At 38.4% G+C, this 24,783-nt stretch overlaps 1 protein-coding gene across 2 annotated transcripts in view; it reads left to right on the top strand.

Moving 5' to 3' along the window:
* Positions 1-24,783, top strand: part of mpped2a (metallophosphoesterase domain containing 2a) — a 62,354-nt gene that overhangs the window by 21,831 nt on the left and 15,740 nt on the right. For both annotated transcript variants that reach the window (XM_044029888.1, XM_044029889.1), the window contains exons 3-4: positions 1,499-1,680; positions 9,467-9,692. In XM_044029888.1, coding sequence (XP_043885823.1) covers positions 1,499-1,680; positions 9,467-9,692 — 408 coding nt within the window. The remainder of the gene's footprint in view (positions 1-1,498; positions 1,681-9,466; positions 9,693-24,783) is intronic.

Here is a 24,783-nt window from a genome sequence, read left to right as displayed (position 1 = left end):
CAGACCCTTCTAGGAGAAGCCTTTGGAAGAATCGATTTGTAGCTCCTGAGCTCCATCAAAGTTACACTGAATACAACTGCTTTACAAGTCACTAATCACTCGTTTGTGATGACTACGCCCACATTGAGTAGATACTATTTTGTAGTGGAAATGCAACCTGTACCTGAGCTGGGACCATAGTGGAAAAGGGCCAATTGTGTATTTCTGCTAATTTTAGTGTGAAAGCGCCAAAGAGCCTTTATCAACATTTTACCTTTACACTGTTTCATTCAGACATATTTTGCTATTGTGATTCGATTTGTATAAAATTTGATGATGTACACTAATGCAAGAATGAGAACTAAAAGATCATCACCAGCACTTACAGCCTGCACTGATTTGAGATGGTCGCTAAAGGCATTGGCCATTTTGTTCACCAGTCTTTCTTTTGACATGACCTCACAGATGATAACCCAACAAAGAAAAAATAGCTCTTTGTAAAGGTTTTTCACATCTGATATTCTGTTCAACATGTCACTGAAATGGGGGAGACTGAAAAATTGCTTCCCAAATGGCAGCCCACAAATGCAATGTTGTCTTCCACCCAGTAAGACTTTCGTGGTAAGGTGCCGATTTTCTCCATCTCTGTTATTAACATTTTCTTCCATCTGAATCCTTTTGATTTCATCTGCTTTTTGTTTGTGCATACAAGTTAACTGAGTGAATGCTTGTCAGGTTCTAGATTGCAGTGTCGATTATTCGTATGATGTTGTCAACAGTGTGACATCCCTTCTAATTAAATAATGGTCTAGTGGCAGAGTGCTGAAGAATAGAACATTGTAGACTTCAATTATAGACAAGATAATTTTTTCCCTTTTCCTTTCACATAGAAAAAAGTACAGGTTTTCTTCCTGTTTACATGCTTATATTGAACAAAAATGCTGAATAAATGCCTTTTTTCTTTGGATTGTGGTTAGAAAGGACAAGACATGCCTTAATTCACCATCTCTTTAGCCAGTCTGATGCCACAAGACAGCCACTGGCCTCTTTTTGTGCTACTTGTTTTCTAGCCCACACTAGATATTCTTCACTGTCGTAATGTCTCTTTTCTCTGAGATTCATTTGCTGCATTATAATGGAAACCTTGGAATTTATTGTCAACAATAACTGATGTTTTTAAGTTTCCAGTTTTCTGCTATTTCCTTGTTATTTTGTTTTTGTTGTTTTTTTTAAATGAGGGATAAGTGTACATTCTCTGAATTGCATTACTTAGTTAAAATGAATAAAGGACTAAATAAAACCAAGGGCAGACAACTTACAAATAAGCAAAAGAAACATACACCCTGCATGACAATTATTAATCAAGTATGTGTCAGAAATTTCCCCACTTGTGAACAACTCTTTTCAGAGGAATACCATGAAGTTCTGCAGTGAATTCAAAGTCCAGAATCATTACCTACTCAGAACATAGTTCATATCCACTTTTAGCAACTCTCACTCTGTCTCTCTGTCTTTTCAGGGTGGACCCGATTCCATATGATACTCCCAAGCCAGCGGGACACACCAGGTTTGTGTGTGTTTCTGACACACACTCGCGTACAGACGGCATCCAGATGCCCTACGGCGACGTGCTGCTGCACATGGGCGACTTCACTGAGCTGGGTTTGCCCTCCGAGGTTAAGAAGTTCAACGACTGGCTAGGTACCAAGCTGCTTAACACATGCACTCATCTGCACACCGCTGCACGCATAATTTTCACACTCTCATGCCACTGACATGCATGATCTGTTATGTGCAGAGGGAAGGGAAAGGCACAAACTATGGTACATGTAGGGCTGGGCGATTAATCGAATTTAAATCGAAATCGGATATATTTGTTTGGACGATTGGTTTTGAAAAAATTAAAATCGATTTTTCTGATTTGTCCTTTTTACTGAGCTCACTTAGCTCCTGTTCCATCTGCTCCGTTCCTCTCCCCCACTAGTTCTCTGACAATATCAACATGGCAGTGTGCGCGGAAAACAGCAAGAGTGCAGTCACAGGAAGAGACGTCCGACACACGGATCAAGCCAAACAGTGCCGAACTGTAAATCAGTTAATTAGACTTAGGGACAGCACCGCTGATCGCCACCGAGAGCGGCGAGCTGCATAAACTGCCACTGTATGTGACTGTATCAGACTGGGTCTGTGCTCCGGAGACCTCCGACACAAGGATCAAGCTGAACACTGCCGAACTGTAAAGCAGTTTAAAAAGACTTAACAATCCTAAAAACGTGGGTTAATCTCCCACAATTACCAGGGAAATGTCTAAACTCTCAATATTTAAGCATCACACTGCCGCTGCATTTCAGTCCAGAGTCTGTGCTCCGGTCATGGAGGACGTACTGAACAAATATTTTTAATTAACTGACACCGAAAAAAAAACTGCTTTAAAGTCACGAGACTTTGTGTGTGTGTGTGTGTGTGTGTGTGAAGAATGTCATTCATTTGCATAATAATAAATATAATAATTATTTTGTATTTAGTAGTTATAAAAAAAAAAATCGATTCAAATCGGATCTGGTATAAAAAAAATATTTTTTGGCCATATCACCCAGCCCTAGGTACATGTACTGTATAATCAGTAACTGGACCACACAATAAATACCCCCTCGTCTGTTGACCTCACAACTGTCAACTGCTGTGCTTAAGTGCTGTGCTTTAACCTTTCTGACCTAACACTCTGGTTCAGTTAACCTTTGACCTCTTCTTCTGGCATGTGTGTGCGTGTGACGTCCCCACACACTAATTGATTTTCTTTTTTTACATGTCTTTGCCTGTTTAGTTGCACCTACAGATCCACAAACCCCTTAAATTTAATGAAAGGAGTATGGTCACTGAAAGAAAGAACATAAAGCATATTTCTCATGTGTGATTGCATATAAAGTTAATAATAATTTAACTAATTAATTATGCTAAATTAATATACTTGTATTTTCCCATTTGATGTCAGTATGGGGCAAAGTTGGGGGTATTAGTTGAATTATATAGTTTAAAGTATAGTATAGTCAGTCAGTCAGTCATCATCTAACCGCTTTATCCTCCACCAGAGGGTCGCGGGGGGTGCTGTGCCAATCTCAGCTACATCGGGCGATAGGCGGGGGACACCCTGGACAGTTCGCCAGTCCATCGCAGGGCCACACACAACTAGAGACAAACAACCATTCACGCTCACACTCACTCCTACGGTCAATTTAGAGTGTCCAATTTACCTAATCCCCACATTGCATGTTTTTGGACTGTGGGAGGAAGCCGGAGAACCCGGAGAGAACCCACGCACACACGGGGAGAACAAGTATAGTATAGTATATAGTTTTATTTTGTGTATTCTGAACAAATACCTGCTTCAAACACAAATAAATAAATATGTACTGCAATGTAATTCAGCAGATCACATTTTAATTTTAATGCTTGGATGTGAAGGAGGAGGCACCACGGGATGTTAAATGTGAGAGTAATTGGTGATTTGAGATTGGTGGTGATGTTAAAAAATTGTATTACAGTTTCATCATTAAACTTATCTTCTAAGAGGAAACAATTTCTAGAGAGCATGTTTGTCTTTGAGCAACAATGATAAAGTAGTTTCAGTGACAGAAGGTGAAAAATCCAAAAGAAAATGATTAATCTTTTGAAATTGACTCATGTATTTGAAACCCTTAGCTTATCCCCTATCAGGATGAAAAGTGACTGTCAAAGTTTTGCCTCTCCAAAGATGACAGCAGCTACAGTCGGCCTCGATTCATGGCAGTGTCAGTGGATTCCAACATTGACCTTATGACTTGTTTTCACAGTAAAAAAGATGATAAAAATCATAATCTAGCCATCTATAGAAACTTTCTAAACCACTTCTTAACTGTCCATCTGTGTGCTCGGTGTGTATTTAATCATGTTTAGTACAGAATTCAGTTTAAAATATTGGTAACTATTGTCATGCACAATCCGATCAAACTCACCACCCAAGGCTGCATTATTATAATCAGGATTGGGATCGGGATTGTTGTATTGTCTACTACAACTGCTACAAAAGCTGCTTTGTTTGTATGTCTGTGTCTGTGCTTGCTCTTGTTGGTGACATGGTTAATTAAGTGCTTGAAAGAGAATAGAACTGTCAGAGCGGTAAAATATAATTTATTAACAACTTTATTCAACTGTGATTCATGGAGAAACATCAGCTGCTCCCTGCAGCATCTCTCACTCACTCTGCTCTTTTCAGCAAGACAGTGCTGCATGGTGTGAAGTCACTGGTGTCTGTTTCAGCCAATCATTGTGTTATCTAAATTTTTCTGCAGATGCATAAAACCAAGCAGTAAATATTGTTTAACTTCAAAAATCAGCTGAAGGCAAAAAGGAACAGCTGATTGCTCTCTCTCTTTCGCTCAGCGTTTGACTTAAAGGTCACCTACATAATTATAGACTTGAAAATAAAAGAGAAGGATCATATTTATAGATGCTGAGTAGGCCCTTAGTTTTTCACCAAATATCTGTCCTGATCTAATTGTTTGATTTCTAATTCAACAATTTTAAGCCAGTTGTGACATTGTTTGTTTTCTCCATTTGGAGGACAGACTGAGCTCAAATGTCTGCAAAGGAAAATTAATTGTGTTATTATTGTGGGTTATACAGTAATACTGCATGTTTCACATAGAGTAAAGTGTTAGCTCAATCACAGAAAATGAAAGCACATGCAAACAGTTTTATTTTCTCTCCAAGGCTGGATTTTGTCCTCTTTGATGAAGGCAGAGAGAAACAGAAACAGCATCATGATGAAAGTCTAAAGAAAAAAAAAAAAAATTTTTGAAAATATACAAGTTTATCAATTTAATGTTTTTTGAGGATGAAAGTGCAAGTGCAGTGCAAGGACAGACTGCTCTGAAATACTCAAACACTTTAACATGATGAGGTCGCTGTAGGGTCACAGAAAAATCTAAAGAAAAGGATTGTGTCTACATACTGCACATGCGTCAATTACATATCAGTCATCAACAGTCAACATTTAACTTGAAGTGTATGTTTGGTACATGAAGATATATGTGGTTATAATAAAGGATTTATTTGTAAATGTTTAATAAGCAAATGTTTTTATTAAAGAGAATTCCTTTTAAGTGAAGTTGTGACCACCTTTTACATGCTGTACCTGCAATGCATCAAAACAACAATTCTTCACAGACAACAGTAGCTACATAGCAAAATGAAATCAAGCAATCTCAATTATTTGCAGTAAAAATTAACGGGATCTAAATCCTAACAGATTTGGGATGGTGGTGGTAGATTTTAAGCCTTTTATAAATTGATGTGTTCATGCGCCAGCTGAGCTTTCTCCCCCACAACCTCTCCTTCATCTGCTCCTCTCAGACTTTGGAGGAGGCTGCAGTTTGTCCGGATCATTAACTGCTGTTTGGTTTCCTGGCGAATATCACTGAAAATCAATGCAGAGGGATGAGGTTTTCCTCACTCCGTCTTTCTGATCTCCTGATTTAAGCTGCTCCCAGAGTCCCCTTATTGTGTAGGTGTAGGTGTTTGAGTGTGTGTGTGTTGATTGGTGCATTAGTAAATCATTTAATTTAGACATTCTGTTAATAACCCAATCCAATCAAAAATTCCAAATGTCAATTGTTACATTGGTGACTTCCCCCAGTCAGTATGTTTACATCTCAGAAAATAAATAAAATTATTTTGTGTCCAATTAAAATTCTTGGGAGCAAAAAAAGAATTAAATATTATAAAGTCCATGAATAGTAGAAAAACTCAGGGTTGGATTTGTTCTCAGGATGCTATCAACTAGCCACCACCTACTGACACAGTCTAAGAAAACCAAAAAAAAGTTGCAACTCTAAAACCAAAGCAATGAACTGGAAAGAATGACATGTGCATATCAAAAAATGCTATGTAAAAATAATTATTTATGGCTGATTTGTTAACAGATACTATTAAAACAGTATATTTAAATGTTGCAATGATATACAGCCAGATTACATTGTTGTTTTACAATACATTCCCCTTCACCTGACCTGTTCATGTATTGAATGAGTGAATTGTTTAATAGACATGCCAACTTATTAATTTCGCGTTTTGAATAGTTACAGTGACATTTTTAAAACGTGAAATTTATTTTTTTCTCAAGTAGTGTGATAGCTGTACAACAGTTAACTTAAGATGCCTATTTTTTCAGGTCTCCATGTGTTTTAGACAACATCCATAAATCTAAATAATGATTGATGAGAAAGGTTTGTTTTATATAAAACAATTATTTTCTGCCTTTGCACTAAGTAGATTTTGAGAGAGAGAGAGAGAGAGAGAGAGAGAGAGAGAGAGAGAGAGAGAGAGAGAGAGAGAGAGAGAGAGAGACCATGTTTTTTTTTAATTTTCAGCATTAGAGAAAAGCATTGTACCACTTTATTTTGACTTGATATTGTATTCTCATGTATTCCATTTCTATTGGTTTTATTTTCATAGCATGCATCATAACCTTGTACTATTGCTGGCCACAGCAACACTGAGCAGATAAATAAATGGACAAAGATAATGAAAAAAAGTTATAACATCCCATGTTTGTGAGCTCAATACTTCCCTGTTACACTTGATGTTTTGTAAGAACCAGTAACCAGTTCCCCCCTAGTTCATCTCAACCAGTATTTTCATAGTTCCTGATATTTCTCTATAGATGCGTACATGAGAGGGATAAATATTGTTAAACTTAATCAGCTCATAGAGCTCATCTCTCTATGTCAGCCTTGGTTCATCAGTTTGGCTCAAGTGTATTATAACCAATAAATCTGTTGCTAAAATTAAGTCCCCTTTCGTTATGGGCAGCCCGTGGCCAAGTGGAAATGGAACTTGGCTTGTAACTGGAGGGTCGTCGGTTCAAGTCCCCACCAGGTTAAAAGGGTTGGGGTACCCCTGAGCAAGGTACCCAACCCCCATTGCTCCCCGGGCGCTACTCAGTGTGGCAGCCCACTGCTCCTAATTATAAAATGGGTCAAATGCAAAGAAATAATTTCCCTAAGGGAATTAATAAAGTATAAGATTTAAATTTATACCACAAACATATGTGCATGTGGCCTACTTTACCCATAGAATTGATCATTTATTAAACATAGCTATTATATATGATACATGTTGTTTTGTGTTAATATAAAGATAAATAAAATCATTATGGTTTAATTATTGACCAATAAATAAATAAATAAATAAAAATGTGGTACCTACAGATTTCCACCAAAGCCAACACTGTAACCAAACATGACAATATGTTAACAAATGTATTAATTAAGATGACTTCTTTAGACCAGATTTGTATCAAAATAAGGAATTATAACAAAATTAAGACATTCTGACATTTACAGACTAAATTATCAATAGAGAAATGTAGCACTACATTTAAATTAGTTGCATACCTTTCAATTAATGTAATAATATAAATTAGATGGCCTGGTTTTTGACTGACTATTTGTCCTACAGCTGTTTTTCAATAAACTCTGTGCATGAGTTAGTCTAACTACTCACACAGTTGGCCCTCGGTCTCCAAATAATGGCCCATGGGCGGTCTGGTCCACTTAAGCATTGTGTGGCATTGTGTTCTCTGGTTAACATTTTTGGTGCAGTTGCAGCTTTTCACCACTCTATGCAGCAGTGGCACTGTGCTATATTTTTGTCATAAGAACAACACATGCACGGACTGCTTCACTGAATAAAAGACACACACAAGTTAACTGAAGGTGTTGGAGAATAATGACAGTGTTAGTTTGAAGGTTTGGGGGTATGGCAGCGTTTTAAATTGTTTAAATCGAAATGTAATTTCAACTAGTCATATTTGAACATATATCTATATCATTCTGACTAGGTAGAACAATACCCTAAATTCTGTTTAGACAATTACATTTTCCACTTTTCTGTAACATCTGTAACAGTTTGACCAGAAAAATATCAGACTACTCTTTTTATTTCAATGAGTGGAATTTTTAATAAAAAAATTTAATTATCCAGTTCATTTAGGACCAGCTGTCTACAGCATCATTCTGAGTGAAACATATGAATTACACATGATTCAGGTTCAATATATTATAATGAACCTGAATCATGACATTTAATGGAACCTTACCAAAGTAAAAAAGCTAAAAAGCTAAGAAATACGAAGAGAAAGGAAGACTGAAACAGACCTGAACATTTAGAACCCAGAAGAAGAAAGGGAAAATGTAGGGAAGAGTGATGAAGGCCAGATTTTTTGTTGAGCGCTCAATTGTCTGGAATAAAGTACTGAGCCAGTGTCTTGATGGCGAAGGGGAAACAAGAAGAGCGGAAAGGGCACAGTAGAAGTTGAAAGATGAGGGGATGAGTATCGTAATAGATGTTCTTCTCTATGTAGTTCAGGTTCATGCTTTTTCCAGCTGCCTAGCTTCAGCAGAGATGGACGATGGTCCAATGGGGTCAAGCAGAGCTGTCAGCTGTAGTTGTAACCTCTCTGACTGTCTCAGTGGAAATCATTTTTATCCTGAACTTATCTGAGTTATCTTTCCAGCCCTGATCTGTGCGCAGGGTTAGGTATAGAGGAGCCTTCTGGAGGGCAGGTGTATGATCCCCGTGCAAGATAAGACAGCCTGCTGTTTCTGTAAAAATAGGCTGACCAAGTGAAATTCATGTGATTTGATAAAATATTCTTTCTGTCTTGATGTAAAGCAGAGCTGCAGTGTGCTTTCTTAAAATTTTCAGCAGCTGATAAATCAAATGAATACTGTGCTATCTAATAGTCTAGAGTTTGTTTTACTGGTTTTACATGCTTATGCCTTAGTTTCTATTTATTTTAATTATAAATGCATATAGATTCATTTTCATTTAATTTGCTGTAACTCCCAGGTTCAGGAAAAAAATCTGTAAAAAAAAAGCAACATTAATTGAGCCCCAAAGTCTCACCTTGCAACACATCCCAGAGTTGGAGTTTGACACTTGTCGAAAGGAGAGACAATACAAGGGCAAAGAATTTTATGTCTGTATGGCAACATTTCAGATTGAACCTGAATGCCACAGAGGGAACCTGTGTGAGGAGAGGGTAGCATCTGCAGCTAGCACTTAAAATCTACACCTTCAAGTGCACCATAAGAATGACTCTGGCTGTAGTATCTGATATTAAGAATACTGAGCTGGCACAGCTCATAAACGTACTCGTAAAATGTCTGGAGTAATCGGTAACACTGGACTTATCATGAAATTGTTACTCGGTGGGAAACACCATGGCATCCATAGGACAGATGTATAACTATTAACGATTAACGATGTCAGAGGTATAATTATTACCAGTTTGTTTCCTGACTCTCCTACACAGTATTTATTAAAATAAAGGCAAAATCAAAACAATTATATATACACATGTATATGGACAAATTAAATTAAAATGCAGAAGGATTTTGAACTTCAGTTCACTCTCTTGTTCTCTGGTCTCTCCCATCTCTTCTAGGTGGCCTTCCATATGAATTTAAAGTGGTGATCGCTGGTAACCATGAGCTGACCTTTGATAAGGACTTTATGGCTGAGCTTGTCAAACAGGATTACTACCGATTCCCCTCAGTCTCCAAACTCAAACCAGAGGACTTTGACAATGTCCAGTCGCTCCTCACAAACTGTGTATACCTGCAGGACTCAGATGTCACCATAAAAGGATTCCGGATATATGGAACACCATGGTAAGAGCACCAACCTTTCTCTCTTTAATCCTCTAAAACTTCTCATCTCGTTCCATCTTTCATTGCTGCTGAGTTGCATCTCTGTCTCACTGTGTTACGGATCCCTGAGGTGAAGGTGTGTCAGTGTCTGGCTGTTTTCCAGCTCCCTTCTCTGCAGTAACTCTGTACTCTGCTTCACGCTCTCAGACAGAGGGCCTCTCTTACATGCAGGGCGCTATACCCAGCTTGCCTATTTTCTTTATGAGCTCAGGACCTTTGCCTGCTCCCTGGGCTTACGTTACACCTGTGTTTTGACACAAGGTTAAGTGATACGCGTGGTACCGTGACACTGTCAGTAGGCTCTCTGGTGTAGAAAGAATGCTGCTGGGGGAGAGTGTGTTTGGTCAAAGAATGGTGTGAGAAGCACGTATTCAACAGAGAGAGGCAGGTTACAAGTGGTTGTACGGAGATATATAGCTACGTATTGGCTGACTTTGATTTTTGTATCTTTCATAGATTCATTTTAAATTACATTTTGGGGTTGTACCCTGAAATATAAGGTACTGTTTTAGTGTTTTTCTTAGGATTTGTTTAGTTGCAAGACAAACCAGCATTATTAGTATTACTATTATTATTATTATATTTCCCAGATATCTCTAAAATTTTAAATATGCAGTTATATTGTTCAATTCTCTTCAGCTGAAGCCCAATGCAATGTTATTGGCTGATAGTATTTGAACAGTATCTTGCATCTGACCAGGGCTCACAGCTGTGTGTTTTGTTGTAAGACGGTCGAGGCTGGAACTTCCTCTGTCCTGCTTTGACTCCGTCTGCTGTGTTCTGTGTTCAGTGTATTGGTTCTCACAAGTCTGCTGCAGACTCAAAATAACTAGTTAGGTCACATATTCATATTTTAGCAGCTATAATTAGCAGGTCTACTGCCTGACCTCAGAAGTGGTGGAGGACAGCGGTGAGGAGGAGGCAGGGTCAGATCCCAGAATTCCTCAGACATCACAGAAGCAGGAAGGAGAGATTACCCTGTTTTCCTCCATCCTTCCTCGTTTCCATCCTTCTGTTTTAAAAAGGAAGGATGCTGCCCTTCTCCCTCGTGGGTGTTAAGTGTGAGGACTGATAAGTGTCTGTTGTGACAGCTGGGGGTCTCATGAGACGCAGAGTGGACAGCTTGGCTGCCACCCTTCCACCTCTCCTCGGCCTCCTCACCTCCTTCATATCCATATGCCACCGTGGCCTGAGGTCTGGTCTGCTTGTCCAGTGTGAGGTCTCATTTAGCCTTTCTCTGACCCCACACTTTATCAACAGCTCACCAGCTCACTGCCTAGGTGGCCGAGTACCTCTGAGCTCACAGTGCCCTGCTGCTGCAAGCCAGCGCATAACAGCATCACTCAGGAAATGTAGCATGTAACTATCACCTGATAAATTCTGCTGTAACTGCAGTGCTGTGGTCTGTTGCTGCTTAAAACAACAATAAAAACATACTAGACTTTGAGCTTGGAGATGTCTGGTCTTATACTGTATCCATTTTCGGAAAAGCCCTTAAAATCTTAGTAAAAAAGGTAATTTTTTTCTCCCATATTAAGTACATGTTCCTCATGAATAATTGGGTGAAAAACTATGTGTTAGAAATATGTATTTGTTGTTTAAATAGTTAAAATTTATCTGTACTATAAATACAAATTATTTTTCCATTATTTTTAATTAAGCATGAATGAATTAAAACTTCTGTCCAAATGTCACAACAGTGTCGGGTTGATTGTTGATTGTGCACATACACAGTATGCTCATGTGAAGTGAGTGACAGCAGCATCTGTTAAGTCAGTCTTATCTGGCTGTGAAGAACTGCATATACATTGCAGAACGAGAACAGCTAAAGTGAAAACTACTTACATTATAAAGACTAAAACAACAACAATAATAATAATAATAATAATAATAATAATAACAATAATAACAATAATAATAACAAGTTATTATTATTAGGTTTTGGAGTGGCTCAGTGGTTAAGACCCATACCCTGTGTGCGAAAGACATCATGGTCGCAAGTTCAACTCCACCCCCTGGCTGATTGTACTCAATTCCATTGTAAATCGCTTTGGATAAAAGCGTCTGCTAAATGACATGTAATGTAACAATAAAAATAATAATAATAACAATAACTCAATAACTCAAGCTGCTGCTACTCATAGATAGTCTTTTGAAAGTCCAAGATTACATTTTCTTATTATGTAAAAAGCATGGTTCTTCAAAGTTGTAGTAATAATTATCTCAATTTGTTTTCTTTGTGTAGGTTCTTCTAAAATTTGTTCTAAACATTTTTAGGGAAAACTCACTTTTGACCCATTTCATTTCTGCTTGGAATGAGAGCAGTGTTCCATGAAAGACACACGACATTCACTGTTAAAAGACAGATGCTTAACAGACCAAATAGCTAAAACTCCTCTCCAAATACTCACAAACCCCTATGCGTACACACACACGGCTGACCTTTACCTTTGACCTTTGTTGTTTTATAATGCATAATTTATACCATATTAGATACTTTCTCCTGAAGGCTTTTTGAAGTGGAGGAAAAGATTAAAAGAAAATCTCAGACCTAATACAATATTTTTTCAAAAGATTTATTTGAACAATCAAATTCAACAAAGACAATATCAATTTGGTAATTTGTGACATATCAGAAAGATCAAATCTAAATTCCCTCAGAGGTTACCACTTTCAGGGTAATTCATGACATTAAGGTGGTGTGAATTTAACAGACACAGTTACTAAAGATTACAGATTTACTGAACCTTTCTGTGAAAATACAGATAATTGCAGTTCTCTTTGTATTTCTTTCTTAATTAAATGCTTCTCAAAAACTTCTCAAATGTGAAGATTTGATGCTTAAGTTGTATATTTTGAATATATTTTATCTTTATTTTCTGTCATCTATAAAATATAGATAGTAGCTTAATTGACATGAAAACGGATAGATTAATACATTTTTCGAATGAATGTGTCAGTTCAAAAATTAAAAAAAAAATTCAATAATCACATTGTCATTTCAAATATGCTGTAGATAGAAGGAGTAACAGCAGACTGGTCAGATGTGAGGAATCCTGCTGTGATAAGCTGCTGACTGATTCAGTACAGAGACTGAGCAGCGTAGACAGACAGATGGTTTCTCTCTCTTGTAATCCAGATTCCACACCACTAGGGATGTAACGATTACCGGTATGACGATAAACCGCAGTAAAATTCCCGACGGTTAGTACTACTGTTTCAAATTTTAATTATCGTTAAAACCGTGATTGATTACCGCAACTCATTACCGAAAAACTCAGTAATACTGCTCATTTCCTGGAGAAGCAGCAGCACCTGAACGGCACTCGCTCAGAAGCGGGCAGTTTCCACTGTCTGTCCTGTGACAACACGGCTGAAGCCACCTGTGCTCCAGAGATCCCCCCCGTAAAAAAAACAAGACCAGAAGTCTGGGCATATTTTGTATTTTTAAAGGATGTTGACGGTAAAATAATTGAAGGCAATCAACCCTTATGCAATGCAATGCAATGCAAAAAAAAAACTCTGCAATGGGGGGTAACACTTCCAATTTGATGAGTCATCTCCGTGACCACCACCCACAAGCGAGTGTAAAGTAAGTCAACAAAAACAGGATTTCGGAATAGTGGGAAATATCATGGTGTGTCTGTAAAACTTTCCTATTTTCTCAATAAAGGAAACCTAAGTTAAGTGTTACCTAACGTTACTCCTGTAAAAATACATGTTATTGGGCGCTATCAGAGAAGGCCACTAGCGTGCAGACGACACGTACCATAGCAGAGCAAAATGTGTTTGTTTCTGTGTTTTTTATTTTATTTTTATGCTGTGTACGACTGCTGCTACTTAATTATTATCCAACACAGACTGAGGACCTGTGTGTGTGTGTGCGCGTGTCAGTCAGATGATAATTAACAATAATAATAATTATATTCATCATATAATATAAAATATATTTTTTTAAAATAAAACTTTGTTAAAAGATTTCAGTGTGTGTGTTCAGTACTTTTTGAACATTTTGAACACATCTAACAATACCGTGATAATATTGATAACCGTGATAATTTTGGTCATATATGGCAGGAAAGACCGGTTACCTCACTCCATCTCCCTCCAGATATAACCTTTTGTTGAATGAACATTTTGGTGCAGTAATATAAGGACCACCCATGACCCTCTTATCTCTCATATCTTCTTTATGAACAGAAATAAAAATTCTGAATAAAACTACCCCAAAAATCCAAAATAAACAAAATAAAACAAAAATGTTATCACTTCAAATCTGTTCAGTGGTGGTAAGAAATATTTGTGTAGACTTTAAACACACAGTTAGCTTTTCATCTTTAAAGCACTTTTGTTTCTAAATTACTAAATTACAAACAGGTGTGTGAAAACATTAAAATATCTCTGCAGGTTTTCAAATGCCTTAATTTAGTTTCATATTTCACAAACTGTGATGTGCTTTTATGTAATTTATTTTTCTTTGTGTATTTTGATTTGTTAAAATGGGTAGTAAATAAAAAGTACAGTTAAAATTCCAATATTTACAACAACGTAATCACAATATATTCGTAATTGGTTTCAATAAAACCTACATGGGAGGATATTTTGTCGTGAGACACTGATAAAAGGAAAGCACAGCCGATACACTGAAGCTCACTTACTCTCCTAACTCACTAAATACTTCTGATACTTGTAGCTCATTTTCTTCTCACTATTAAGAGTGTATAGTCTGCTATTATTTTCAACAGAATGTTGTTAAATTTGACTTTCGAACATATATTCTTCTTATCAAAACTTAATTTGACCAGCTCTTTGATGTGCAAGTGAATGAAATTTTTAACTTGACGTTGTTCTCAGCCGTCTGCATCGTTGAAATCTGGCACTTGTGTTGGCTTTTAGCTTAATCACCCCTTTAATCACCTCTTCGTTGGCGCCAGCCTCTGTCAGTTTATGTTGGCTGTCTGCCCACCACACACACACTCACACGGTGGCATACACTATTTTCTCTGTCAGACTGTGAGCACATGGCAGCTTTACCTCCAATGAAGCAACGGACCTGACAAATGTCCGTCACCATAAAGTCAAGGGCTTGGTGTTTGCTCTGACCTCATTTCCTTTGCTCTGCTGAGAGATTGGCTGGCGTATTTTTCTAAATCTGCTATATGTCACATCATGATCCAACCAAACCAAACCATGCAGTAATGTAATTTTCACCTCCTCCATAAACAGAGGAAAAAGCTAAAAGTGTATTCTTATAAAGCCTTTTATATCAGTCAGACAGGAATATCATTATTAATTATAGTAGTATTTCAGAATTAATGAGATAATGATTTATTGATTGTAGAACGTGACACCTTTTATTAATGGAGCATAAAATAGAAATCCCCAACCATCTATCAAAATATTTGGACTGTGGTGGACACACTTCACATTGCTGTGTGTGCATTAGTCTGTATGAATGCGTTGTTGGTCTTCTAATGCGGTGCTCCCATGGGTACCGCTGCAGCTGCAGGTGGTGTTTAGGTTACAGATGCGGGGAGCTTCAGACTGTAAAGAGCCCACCCACAGGTGGTGATGAAGTCTGAGGAGGAGGATGGTTGGCGGTTTGCTCCTGCAGGTTATACAGGTCCACAGCTGGAATAAGCTTGTGCATAAGGAGTTTTCCTTGTCTGAAGGCTCAGTACGAGGGTTAAGTGATGGATTTGTCACACCCTCACTCTCTGCAGCCTTATGGCTCACAGCATTCCCTGCTACATGACTCACCCAACACACACACAAAGGTATGTTTTGCAAATGGCTACTGCACAGCAAACAAATAAAACAATCAAAATTCAAAAGTGAAACATATTGGGAACTGACAAACACAGATTTGTGGTGATTTGTGACATGTCTCTGACTCCTCTTAGGGCAGCTCCCAACCCCAGCGCAAGATGAGCCCCCAATATGTCAGAGGGAGAGTGATGGGTCCTCGCCATCATTTAATAAAGCTCTCCTCCGTGGCCTTGTGCATCAGTCACTGGCCATGCAGGCAGAGGTCTGCCACATGACAGCTAGCAGCTCCATCAAACACTGCCAGGCCTTGAAAAGGGCTGATGCAGCTTCAATCCCGCTCTGGATCCAGTCCACAATACACGATTCACTGCAAAAGAGAAAAATTATCCAGATGAAGTTGTTTTTTTTGTTGTTCTTAAAAGTAGTTCAAATCAAATTCGGTCAAAGTTTTATTATCATCATGCAGGTGGAGGTGTTTGCTTCTTTATAGGTAGAATTAAAACTGTATTGAAGTGTTGGCAAATCTATTAACTACACAATATTTGCCAAAATTCAAAGCACAATACCTTGTTTTATTAAGTCTAATATGAAAGAAAATGAAAGATTAAATAAATCTTCCAGCAGGGAAAGCCTACTTTATTTTTTTCATTGCTTTGTTCCACTTCATTTTCAATTACTGCAGATCAAGACACACTGAGAATGTTTTTGACATTTTCCTGACACTTGTATCCGATAAAAGGCGGATAAGTCATTTAGTTTGGTATTGATTTGGAAATGTCCCTAGATGTCAGGGTTTTGGACTGTCATGATTATTTTAGACTGGAAAGGTGCAGTTGTATCATTTTTCTTTTTGTCATCAGAGAATCATTGGACATCTGTCCCACAAAAGAAAAGCTGAAGTAAATGCATCGCTGATCAGATAATTCCTCAAGTTGACGTCTTGCTTTCTTGTTTTTTTCAGCATTATGAGAGGATGTTGAATCATTTTAAGTCTTTAATCTGTTCATGTCAGAGGTGCGGTTTCTCACCTCAACTACAGTATTACCAAAAATAAAAAAGATATAAAAATAATAATAGCAGATAATGGAGAGGGGCAGGTGTATCGCACTCAGTGGTGTGTTTCTGCTCTCGAGTTGTGTAGCAGACTGTTAAACCTGCTCTCAGGTCAGATCAGTGTTTGTTGCCGGCGGTGTGGACAGACTGTGGTTACAGTAAACACAGTCTCCAGCTGGAAGATAATTGTTCCTGTCGCTTTGTGCTCGTGGGTGTGTGTTGTGTGAGAGGGGAAGAAAGTAGCAGTCTTAGATGAGGTCACCAAAGATGGATTTGGATGCACTGAAAATTCGGCCATCAAGACATTTCAGCTAAAAATACTTTTAAGACTTTTAACACCAAAACAACATGACCGAAACAGGATGTTGTAATGAAGCATGCAAAAACTGCACCCAGCACACAACTGTCTATTCCCGCTTAGAGTCTTTCCAAGATCAGTTTGGAACACCAATAAAATGGTTCCAACAAGAGTACACATGGAACAGCACCTACTAAATGCTGTAAAGTCTCGTTTCGCAAAAGTGAAACTTGGCTGCATACAGTGCAGATTATGAACTCCCTGCGACATTCACGTCACACCAGTGAATGTCACACATCAGAACATTCTCTCACTTCTCGCCCCTTAATTGCAGCACAAATGCGCCTTTTACACAAAGAGGTTGACCACGGAGTGAAAACAATGAAAAGTGCGCACTTAAGAGTCTATCAACACATTTTACTACGATCTATTTCGGATCCCCTGCACTTGCATCTGTATCGATCCTCGTCATAAAGATCATTATTTGAATGTGGGGAGAAAGCAGCGCGTAGAGAAATTATCCAGGCTGCGTTGGATATGGAGAGCCCGCTTGGAGATGGAGAAGCGCACAGCGCAGGAGCGGTGTGCAGGAAACAAGGCTTGTCTGTCTGCACCAGATAAGGGGCAGGCACACTCGTCTGGTGCAGACAGACAAGTAATATATTTTCATGGATTCTTAATTGATTTATTCTTTGAAGCATGAATATGAATCTTTAAACTGTATCTGTATACAGTGTCCTCCTATAGTATGTGAACACTGAGGCCAATTCCTTTATTTTTTGCCATAGACTGAAAACGTTTGGGTTTGTCTCATATTAATCGAAAGATTAATATGAGACAAAAGATGAACATTTTAACACAACATAGAAGATAGCACCTTTTGTTTGAACCCACCCATTTTTCATGTGAGCAAAAGTATTGGAACAGATAGACAACCCAGCCCAAGCTCACGGCCCAAGATTGATATATAACAAAAAAAGTGGCTTTATAAAGGGCCGAGACATGCTCACATGCTCCTCCATGTTCACGTCTCCTCTCTGTAATCACCGCTCCTCACCCTGCCCTCCAAACACAATGACAGCCAATGTCCACTTCAGGGTGCGACTGACCATTGTTTTCCAACCCCAAAAACTCAAGCACAAGAAGCCCAACACATAAAAACAGATTTTTATAAAAAAGCAACTCGCATGCACAAACAGTAAAGTTAGAGATTAAAAATTAGATTAACACGATTAAAAAAACATAACAGGCTAAATATGTCTGTAATTAATTAATTAATCAATTAACACGATAACTTGACACCCTATCCGAGACATGCTGAAAGGTCCTCACATACCTTACACTAGAATGTATACACAGGTGTGCATAGCCATATAGCATGCATGTAGCTATTTGCTGTGTATTCATTGCTGTTTGAACAGGTTGTGAGAACCCCATTCTGAACTAGCTCTTCAGCTCTATTCTGAACATCCTTTGTCCTGTGAAGTGTATTCTGTGAAAGATTTTTTTATTATTTTGAATGTATTACTTTTTGCAATAAAGTAATGGTGGAAGTTTGAAGTTCCAAACCACCATAGGTTTTTGGAGGGTTTTTAAACTAATGCGTGCTGGTTTGTTTTTCCAGAGGAATTTAGTGGTGGCAGAGTCTAATGATTTAAACCAGATTGGTGAAGGTTGGGTGGGGATCATTGATCATCAAATAGATTTTTGGTAAGATCATCATTTTTATAGTGGAAACTCTTCCCATAATTGATATAGGTAAAGAGTTCAATTGTAGGAGGTCATCCTCTATTCATTTAAGTAGTGGAGTATAGTTTAATTGTGTTAGATCTGACAGCCTGGAGCACATTGCAGCTGCAAGTGGTTCAATAAAGATGGCAAACAGTGACGGAGAGAGTGAACAATCTTGTCTGGTGCCCTTCTGGAGGGTGAAGCTTGGGGAAGTTTGATCTTTTGTCCTGACAGAGGCACTGGGTGAACTGTATCAAATTTTGATCAAGGAAATTAAGTTTCCTCTGAAATTGTGATTTTTTTTTTGTGGCATCTCCTTGCTAGGGCTTTGCAGATTTTCAGTGTTTTTAACTGATCTACAGTTCAGCACTTTTCGGTTTGGTTTTTGCGTCGGACGTATCTGGAGTACAGACTCCATCTGACACAGTCACTGGACTGAAATATAGCGACAGGGTCTGTGATGATGCAGTGATGTCGCTAAATACACCTCACTCCTCACTCCAGATTTTAGACATTTCCCTGGTAATTGTTGGAGAATAACCCACGTTTTTAGGATTGTTGAGTCTTTTTAAGTACTCTACAGTCCAGCACTGTTTGGCTTGATTTTTGTTTTGGACGTCTCTTCCTGAGACGGCATCTGACCATATTACCTACTCAGAACGCTTGGAATCTCATCAGAGCAGTACAGTACTAAAAAAGTACCTGGTACCACGTACTATGCTAGTGGAAACGCAACTTAACCGTGCCGAGGCGAAGCGAGCCGGTGGAACATGCCATAAAAGACCTGGTCCTCCTCTCACCTAATATGTTTTTCATCTTTTATCTGGAAGCTCTTGATTTCCTTTACCACTGTGACAAACACATCCATCTGCAGCAGGGACACGTGTAATGGCAGGCTAATGGGAAACGCATATCCAGCTCATTATGGTTGTAGTTTGAACATCTAGACACTGACAAGTCTCTTGCTATGAATTTTCATTTTGTCAGTTCCACATATTAAGTTTCGGATTCAGAGCTTAGCAGAGCTTTTGTGATTTTCCTGACCATTATGTGAAATAATTATTATAAATAATTTTTTTTAATTTAATTTGTAAAGCAAAGTTTAGACTTTATATGCCCTTGTTTTTGCATGATTTTTAAAGCTGTATAGTTTGAAACGTAAAAGAAACAAATGTCTGTTACGTTCAAACCATTGGCAAATGCTGATGAAGCCCATCAGCTCCATGTTTCTCAGTATAGCTTTTTTTCATGTCTGTGACGACATTCAGGGCTTCAGGATTTTAGCCTCTCACAAACGTGATCGTCCAAAATTGAAAATGTGTGCCCCGCTAACAGCAATCAAGTTTTCTGGATGCAATCAGGACAGGTAACACTACAGTAAAAACAGATAATCAATACAAAACCTTTGTTTGAGTTTTGTGTGCTGTCAAGTAATGTAAACAAATTAGAGAAAGCGGGTCTCAAATTTTGATTAAAGATAGTTGATAAAGTTTCCGTACTGAAAAAACAAGGCCATATTTCTAAATGTAAGATATAATTTTGATATCTCCATCATGACATCAATCTATAGACTTCATTAGCACTTTTTACAAACAAAATCAAAAAAACAAGAGACCACTGAGTCCATGTGACTTCTGTTTACAAGCTCTGGTTCACCAAATTCATCAAGGGACTCTTTTATCCTGTGGTTGAGACTTTTATCTCCTTGTTTGTAAGCATGATAAATGACTTTCAACCACCAGCAAAGACTTTTTTACTCTCCATCATTTAAGAAAATACACCAAGGTCTTGGTTCGACATAGCTCTAAAAGAACGGACCTACAAAGGTCAACTTTATTCCTTTTCTTTCAATTTTGGTTATTCCTCTATAAGTTTGGCCTTGTGCTTCAGAGAGGTATACCCACTCTTTCATTAACCTGAAAGTGTGAAGTGTGTGCGTTTCCTATGTTGCTGCTGTTTGAAATTCTCTCCTCTTCATCCCCACAGTCCTTCTTCCTGTTCTTTTGCGTCTCTTATCTTTCTCCCCTCTACATTGAATGGACAAATTATGTTTTCCCTTGAGAGCACAGAGTCTTTTTATAGTTGCTGGCTACTAGCTCCTTGTCAGTGGTGGATGTTTGGTGACCTTTCACCCTGGGGCTGGCAGGGTGTCAGTGGCAGCATCAGCTTCAATTAGAGAGCAACACAACTCCATGCTCAACAGTGCCTCTGATCCTCCTGCTAATGTTTAGGCTCAGGCTGGATGGGATAGAGGGGACATGATAGCAAGTAATGACAAAGTCACAAATTCAGAGATCACATAAGCCCCAAGAGGAATTAAAGAGGTTTGGTGTAATTTCAACCTCATCAGTTCTATTTCAATTTCACTATCTATCAACTGAATCAATCTACTATTAGATTAGATTGTGTCTACCTTTGCAGATTAATGGCAGGCTTGTGATCAGGTTTGGTTTGGGTTGTTGCCAAAGTCATAACAAAAGTACCACCATGCTATGCACACACACGAGATTAATACAGTGTTCCTTATTTTCTGTATAATAATTTTTCTTCTCTGCCTTTGAAGTGAAGAAAAAACTCATCAAAGACCTCAAAAATATGAACAGCAGCCAAACAAATCAGTCCTGACAGGAGGCAGATGTAATAGATAGACCAGGTGGGGGCATATTTTTATTGTGTGCTCACACTGTAAATCATCTCTATGGATTTGAGTTACAAACAGCAGCATGGTTGCACAGGCTCCAAACCCCCAACCAGTCTCATTATTTTTTAATGCGAATGATTATTCTCGTTAAAAAAAACCCCACAAACCTGGAGGAAAGGACACAACCAACTTAGAGGGAGTTAGTAAACACTGTTTTAATATAATTAATACTCTTGGAAATGTAGCACACTTAGTAAGGCTGGTTGTAGCTGCTTGAGGAAAGCTAAAGCAGTTGGACCACAAAGGAAAGCAGAAAGAATTTGAGGTTTGGTGGGTCACTCTGACTGTTCAAGCCAACAGCCCTCTGAACAGCTTAGACATACAGGACAACTTCATGTCAACAAGCCAAAGATGAAACAGATGAAACAGAACATTAAAGCTCAAAAACAAATTCCGTTTGTTGATATAGACATTTTTCTGAATTAGTTTGAACATTCCAAGGAGAAAAAACAGAAAATAATACCCTGAAAAAACAGGACTTCTGTAAGTATACATACTATATGTAATTTCCTCGTGTCCTCATAAGCATCTATAAACCCCTGTTGTTTATCATTTTGTAATTTCTCTAAAATCCTTGGAAAGGGGCATAATGTTTTCATGCTGAGTTTTTTTGTGCATCAGTTTGAGATCATAGCCAGATCATAGACTTTAGTGGAAGTATATATAGAATACTGTAGGGATCGGCTTCTTTCTGTCAGCATCACCTATGAAAGCGAAACAGGCAATATATTTGTATAACACAAACATTAATTCCTCCCAGAAATATTTGTCCAAGCACTTTTTTAAAGATCTTTAAATGTTTTCAAACAACACTTTTCATGAAGCAAACAACATGTTTTAAGAAGCAAACTAAGTAAATAAATTAAAAAACAAATACATTTGTTGTTTCCAAAGATTGGAATTATGTTTGCTTCAACTCTTTTTCTATTGAGCTCCCTCACTTGTTCTTTGCACTCCCTGATTTGTTCTTTGTGCCATGGTTTTTTGTTTGCGATTCTGACCATGGGCCTTAGGAAGTTGCCTGCTGATTGGCGGCTGAGTTTTGGAGCGACAGCTCAATGGACTTTCCCTGACTACATCCGACAAAATAATTGTAGGTATCTAACGTTTCTTAAACGTTAGATACCTACAATTATTTTGTTGGAGTTCCAGACGGACAGCGACTCCAAGCCTGTGTCTACCTGCAGACCATTGAGCTGAAAATCACGGAGCACAAAGAACAAGGGAACGCAAACGCAAGAAAAAAAAGTGTATTTTCAAACAAATAAAATACAAAAAATTTTAATGATTAAATCGATATTTTATTTTCAATTTGTGAATTTATTTATGATTTTGTGGTTCAAGTGTTGTTGCTTTGTGAAAAGTGTTGTTTGAAAATGGGTGGGGAATCAGACGAGAAGCCTGGAAACATTGGTGCAATCCTTTTAATCCTTTTTAATTAAAACAGGAAAAGATTTTTGTCAAGCAAATGGACTGAAAAGTGAGAGGGGTAGAATGAGCAAGGGATGAAAGAAAGCCAGCGTTAGGAATACAGCAGGGGATTAAAGACAGTGAGCGAGCGTTACAGACCCCTGGCCAGTTTGCTGCTGTAATGAACATTAGGGCTGCGGCATAAATTTAATGACCTGTGAAACAAACAGTGTGGCAGAGACCAGTGCCTCTGAATGCTAAGTGGCTCTATTATTAATACCAGCTCAGAGAAGCCACTGTGTAAACACACTGTAAGTCTCCTATGAGCCCAGTTAAACACTCAGAGGCCGAGTGGTGGCAATGCACCAGCTTATTTCAGTGCTCTGAAATGGGGTCACGTCTTTCTTTGTACCTTTTCAGTTAATGGCATGTCGACTGTTAACTGTATACCCGTGCTAACTCATGGGTTATGAATTGTATTGCAGCTAATGTGATCTTGGCAACCTAGTCCTTGGCAAATTAGTCAACTTGATAATGAATGGCTTAGTGATGGGGCAGGTAAGCAAGTGGTTCATTCAATTTTATTTGTATTGCGCCAAATCATAACATACATTATCTCAAGGCACTGTACATAGACAACATCAAGGAGAGCAGAGAACCCCAACAGTTCACACAATGAGCAAGCACTAGGCATCAGTGGAGAGAAAAAACTCCCTCTTAACAGGAAGAAATCTCTGACAGAACCAGGCTCAGAGATTACATTACATTACATGTCATTTAGCAGACGCTTTTATCCAAAGCGACTTACAATGGAATCAAGTACAATGGAATCAAGTACAATTAGCCAGGGGTGGAATCGAACTTGCGACCATGATGTCTTTTGGTACACAAGGTAGGGTCTTAACCACTGAGCCACTCCACCCCCCAAGATGTGCGGTCATCTGCCTCGACCGGTTGGGGTGAAAGGAAAAATGGGGGACAGTGGAGAGGTGGGGGACAGAAAATGGGGGGAGAGAAAGGACAAGAGGGAGATGAGGGAGAGACAGAAGTTTATACAGTTACTGATATCGACTTTTTAATTACAAAATGATAATAATGGTGACGATGAGCGTAGCCTCGGAAACTGGATCTTGATCCTGCAACCTGCATGATGAGAATACAGAGAGAGAGAGAGGAAAGGAAGGAAAGACACAAACTAGGGAGAGAAAGAGACAAGGTTAATGACATATAAAAAGTCATAATCAAATCCTGAGTGTGAGAGAGTGAATGTGCGTGTACCACAGGAACATCCCCCAGCAGTTTAGTTCTATAGCAAGTGGTAATAAATATATTTCATGCTGTTCAAAAGTGTTCATCCATTGGCTTTGAGTGACATGCCAATAATTAGTGCTCAATGTGTGTCTGACTGTGGTTTAGTCCACAGGCAGATTAGTTTTTTTTATTTGGTAAATTATAGGGCTGTAAAGTCCCGGTCGACTGGTCGATTAATCAGTCGATACGTTCTTGTTCGACTCATATTCTGATAAGTCGACTTTTTACCGTGTAAATTTCATACAGTCTATAGTTAATTTGATTTCATCTGGAGGAATGTACCAAGTGCTAATGGGGGTGTTTCAGAGCACCCCTGTTCCACAGATAACAGCGTGTCTTCAGAGAACACCCCCCTTGTTTTCAGTATTTTGGATTAGCCCAACCCCCAGGAGACAGAAAGACTACAGAACGTCCAGTGGTTTTATTTAATTTTGAGCTACAGTCAGTCCTCCTCATCCATGTCAAAGACATCAGCAGTGTGGCAGCATTTTACAAAATAGATGGCGATAAAAAGTCAAATGCAAAGTTTGCCAGCAACAGTTTGCATATCACAGCGCGACTACAAACATATCATATAAAAACGGTAAGCTAACTTGTCTTCGTTATGTTGCTCTGTCTGTTTTGAGTACATGAACATATCAGAATTGGCATAATTCAATGTTTTAGTCTACGGCAGCTGTCTGTTTGTGTCTCAGCCGCGAAGCTGAACTCCTGTGTTCAGTGTCACTCTGTGCAAGGATATGCACTGAGACAAATGATCTACATACATACATATATAT

The sequence above is a fragment of the Solea senegalensis genome, linkage group LG7, assembly GCF_019176455.1.
Source record: "Solea senegalensis isolate Sse05_10M linkage group LG7, IFAPA_SoseM_1, whole genome shotgun sequence".
Taxonomy (NCBI): Eukaryota; Metazoa; Chordata; class Actinopteri; order Pleuronectiformes; family Soleidae; genus Solea; species Solea senegalensis.
This window is presented reverse-complemented; position numbering and strand designations above follow the sequence as displayed.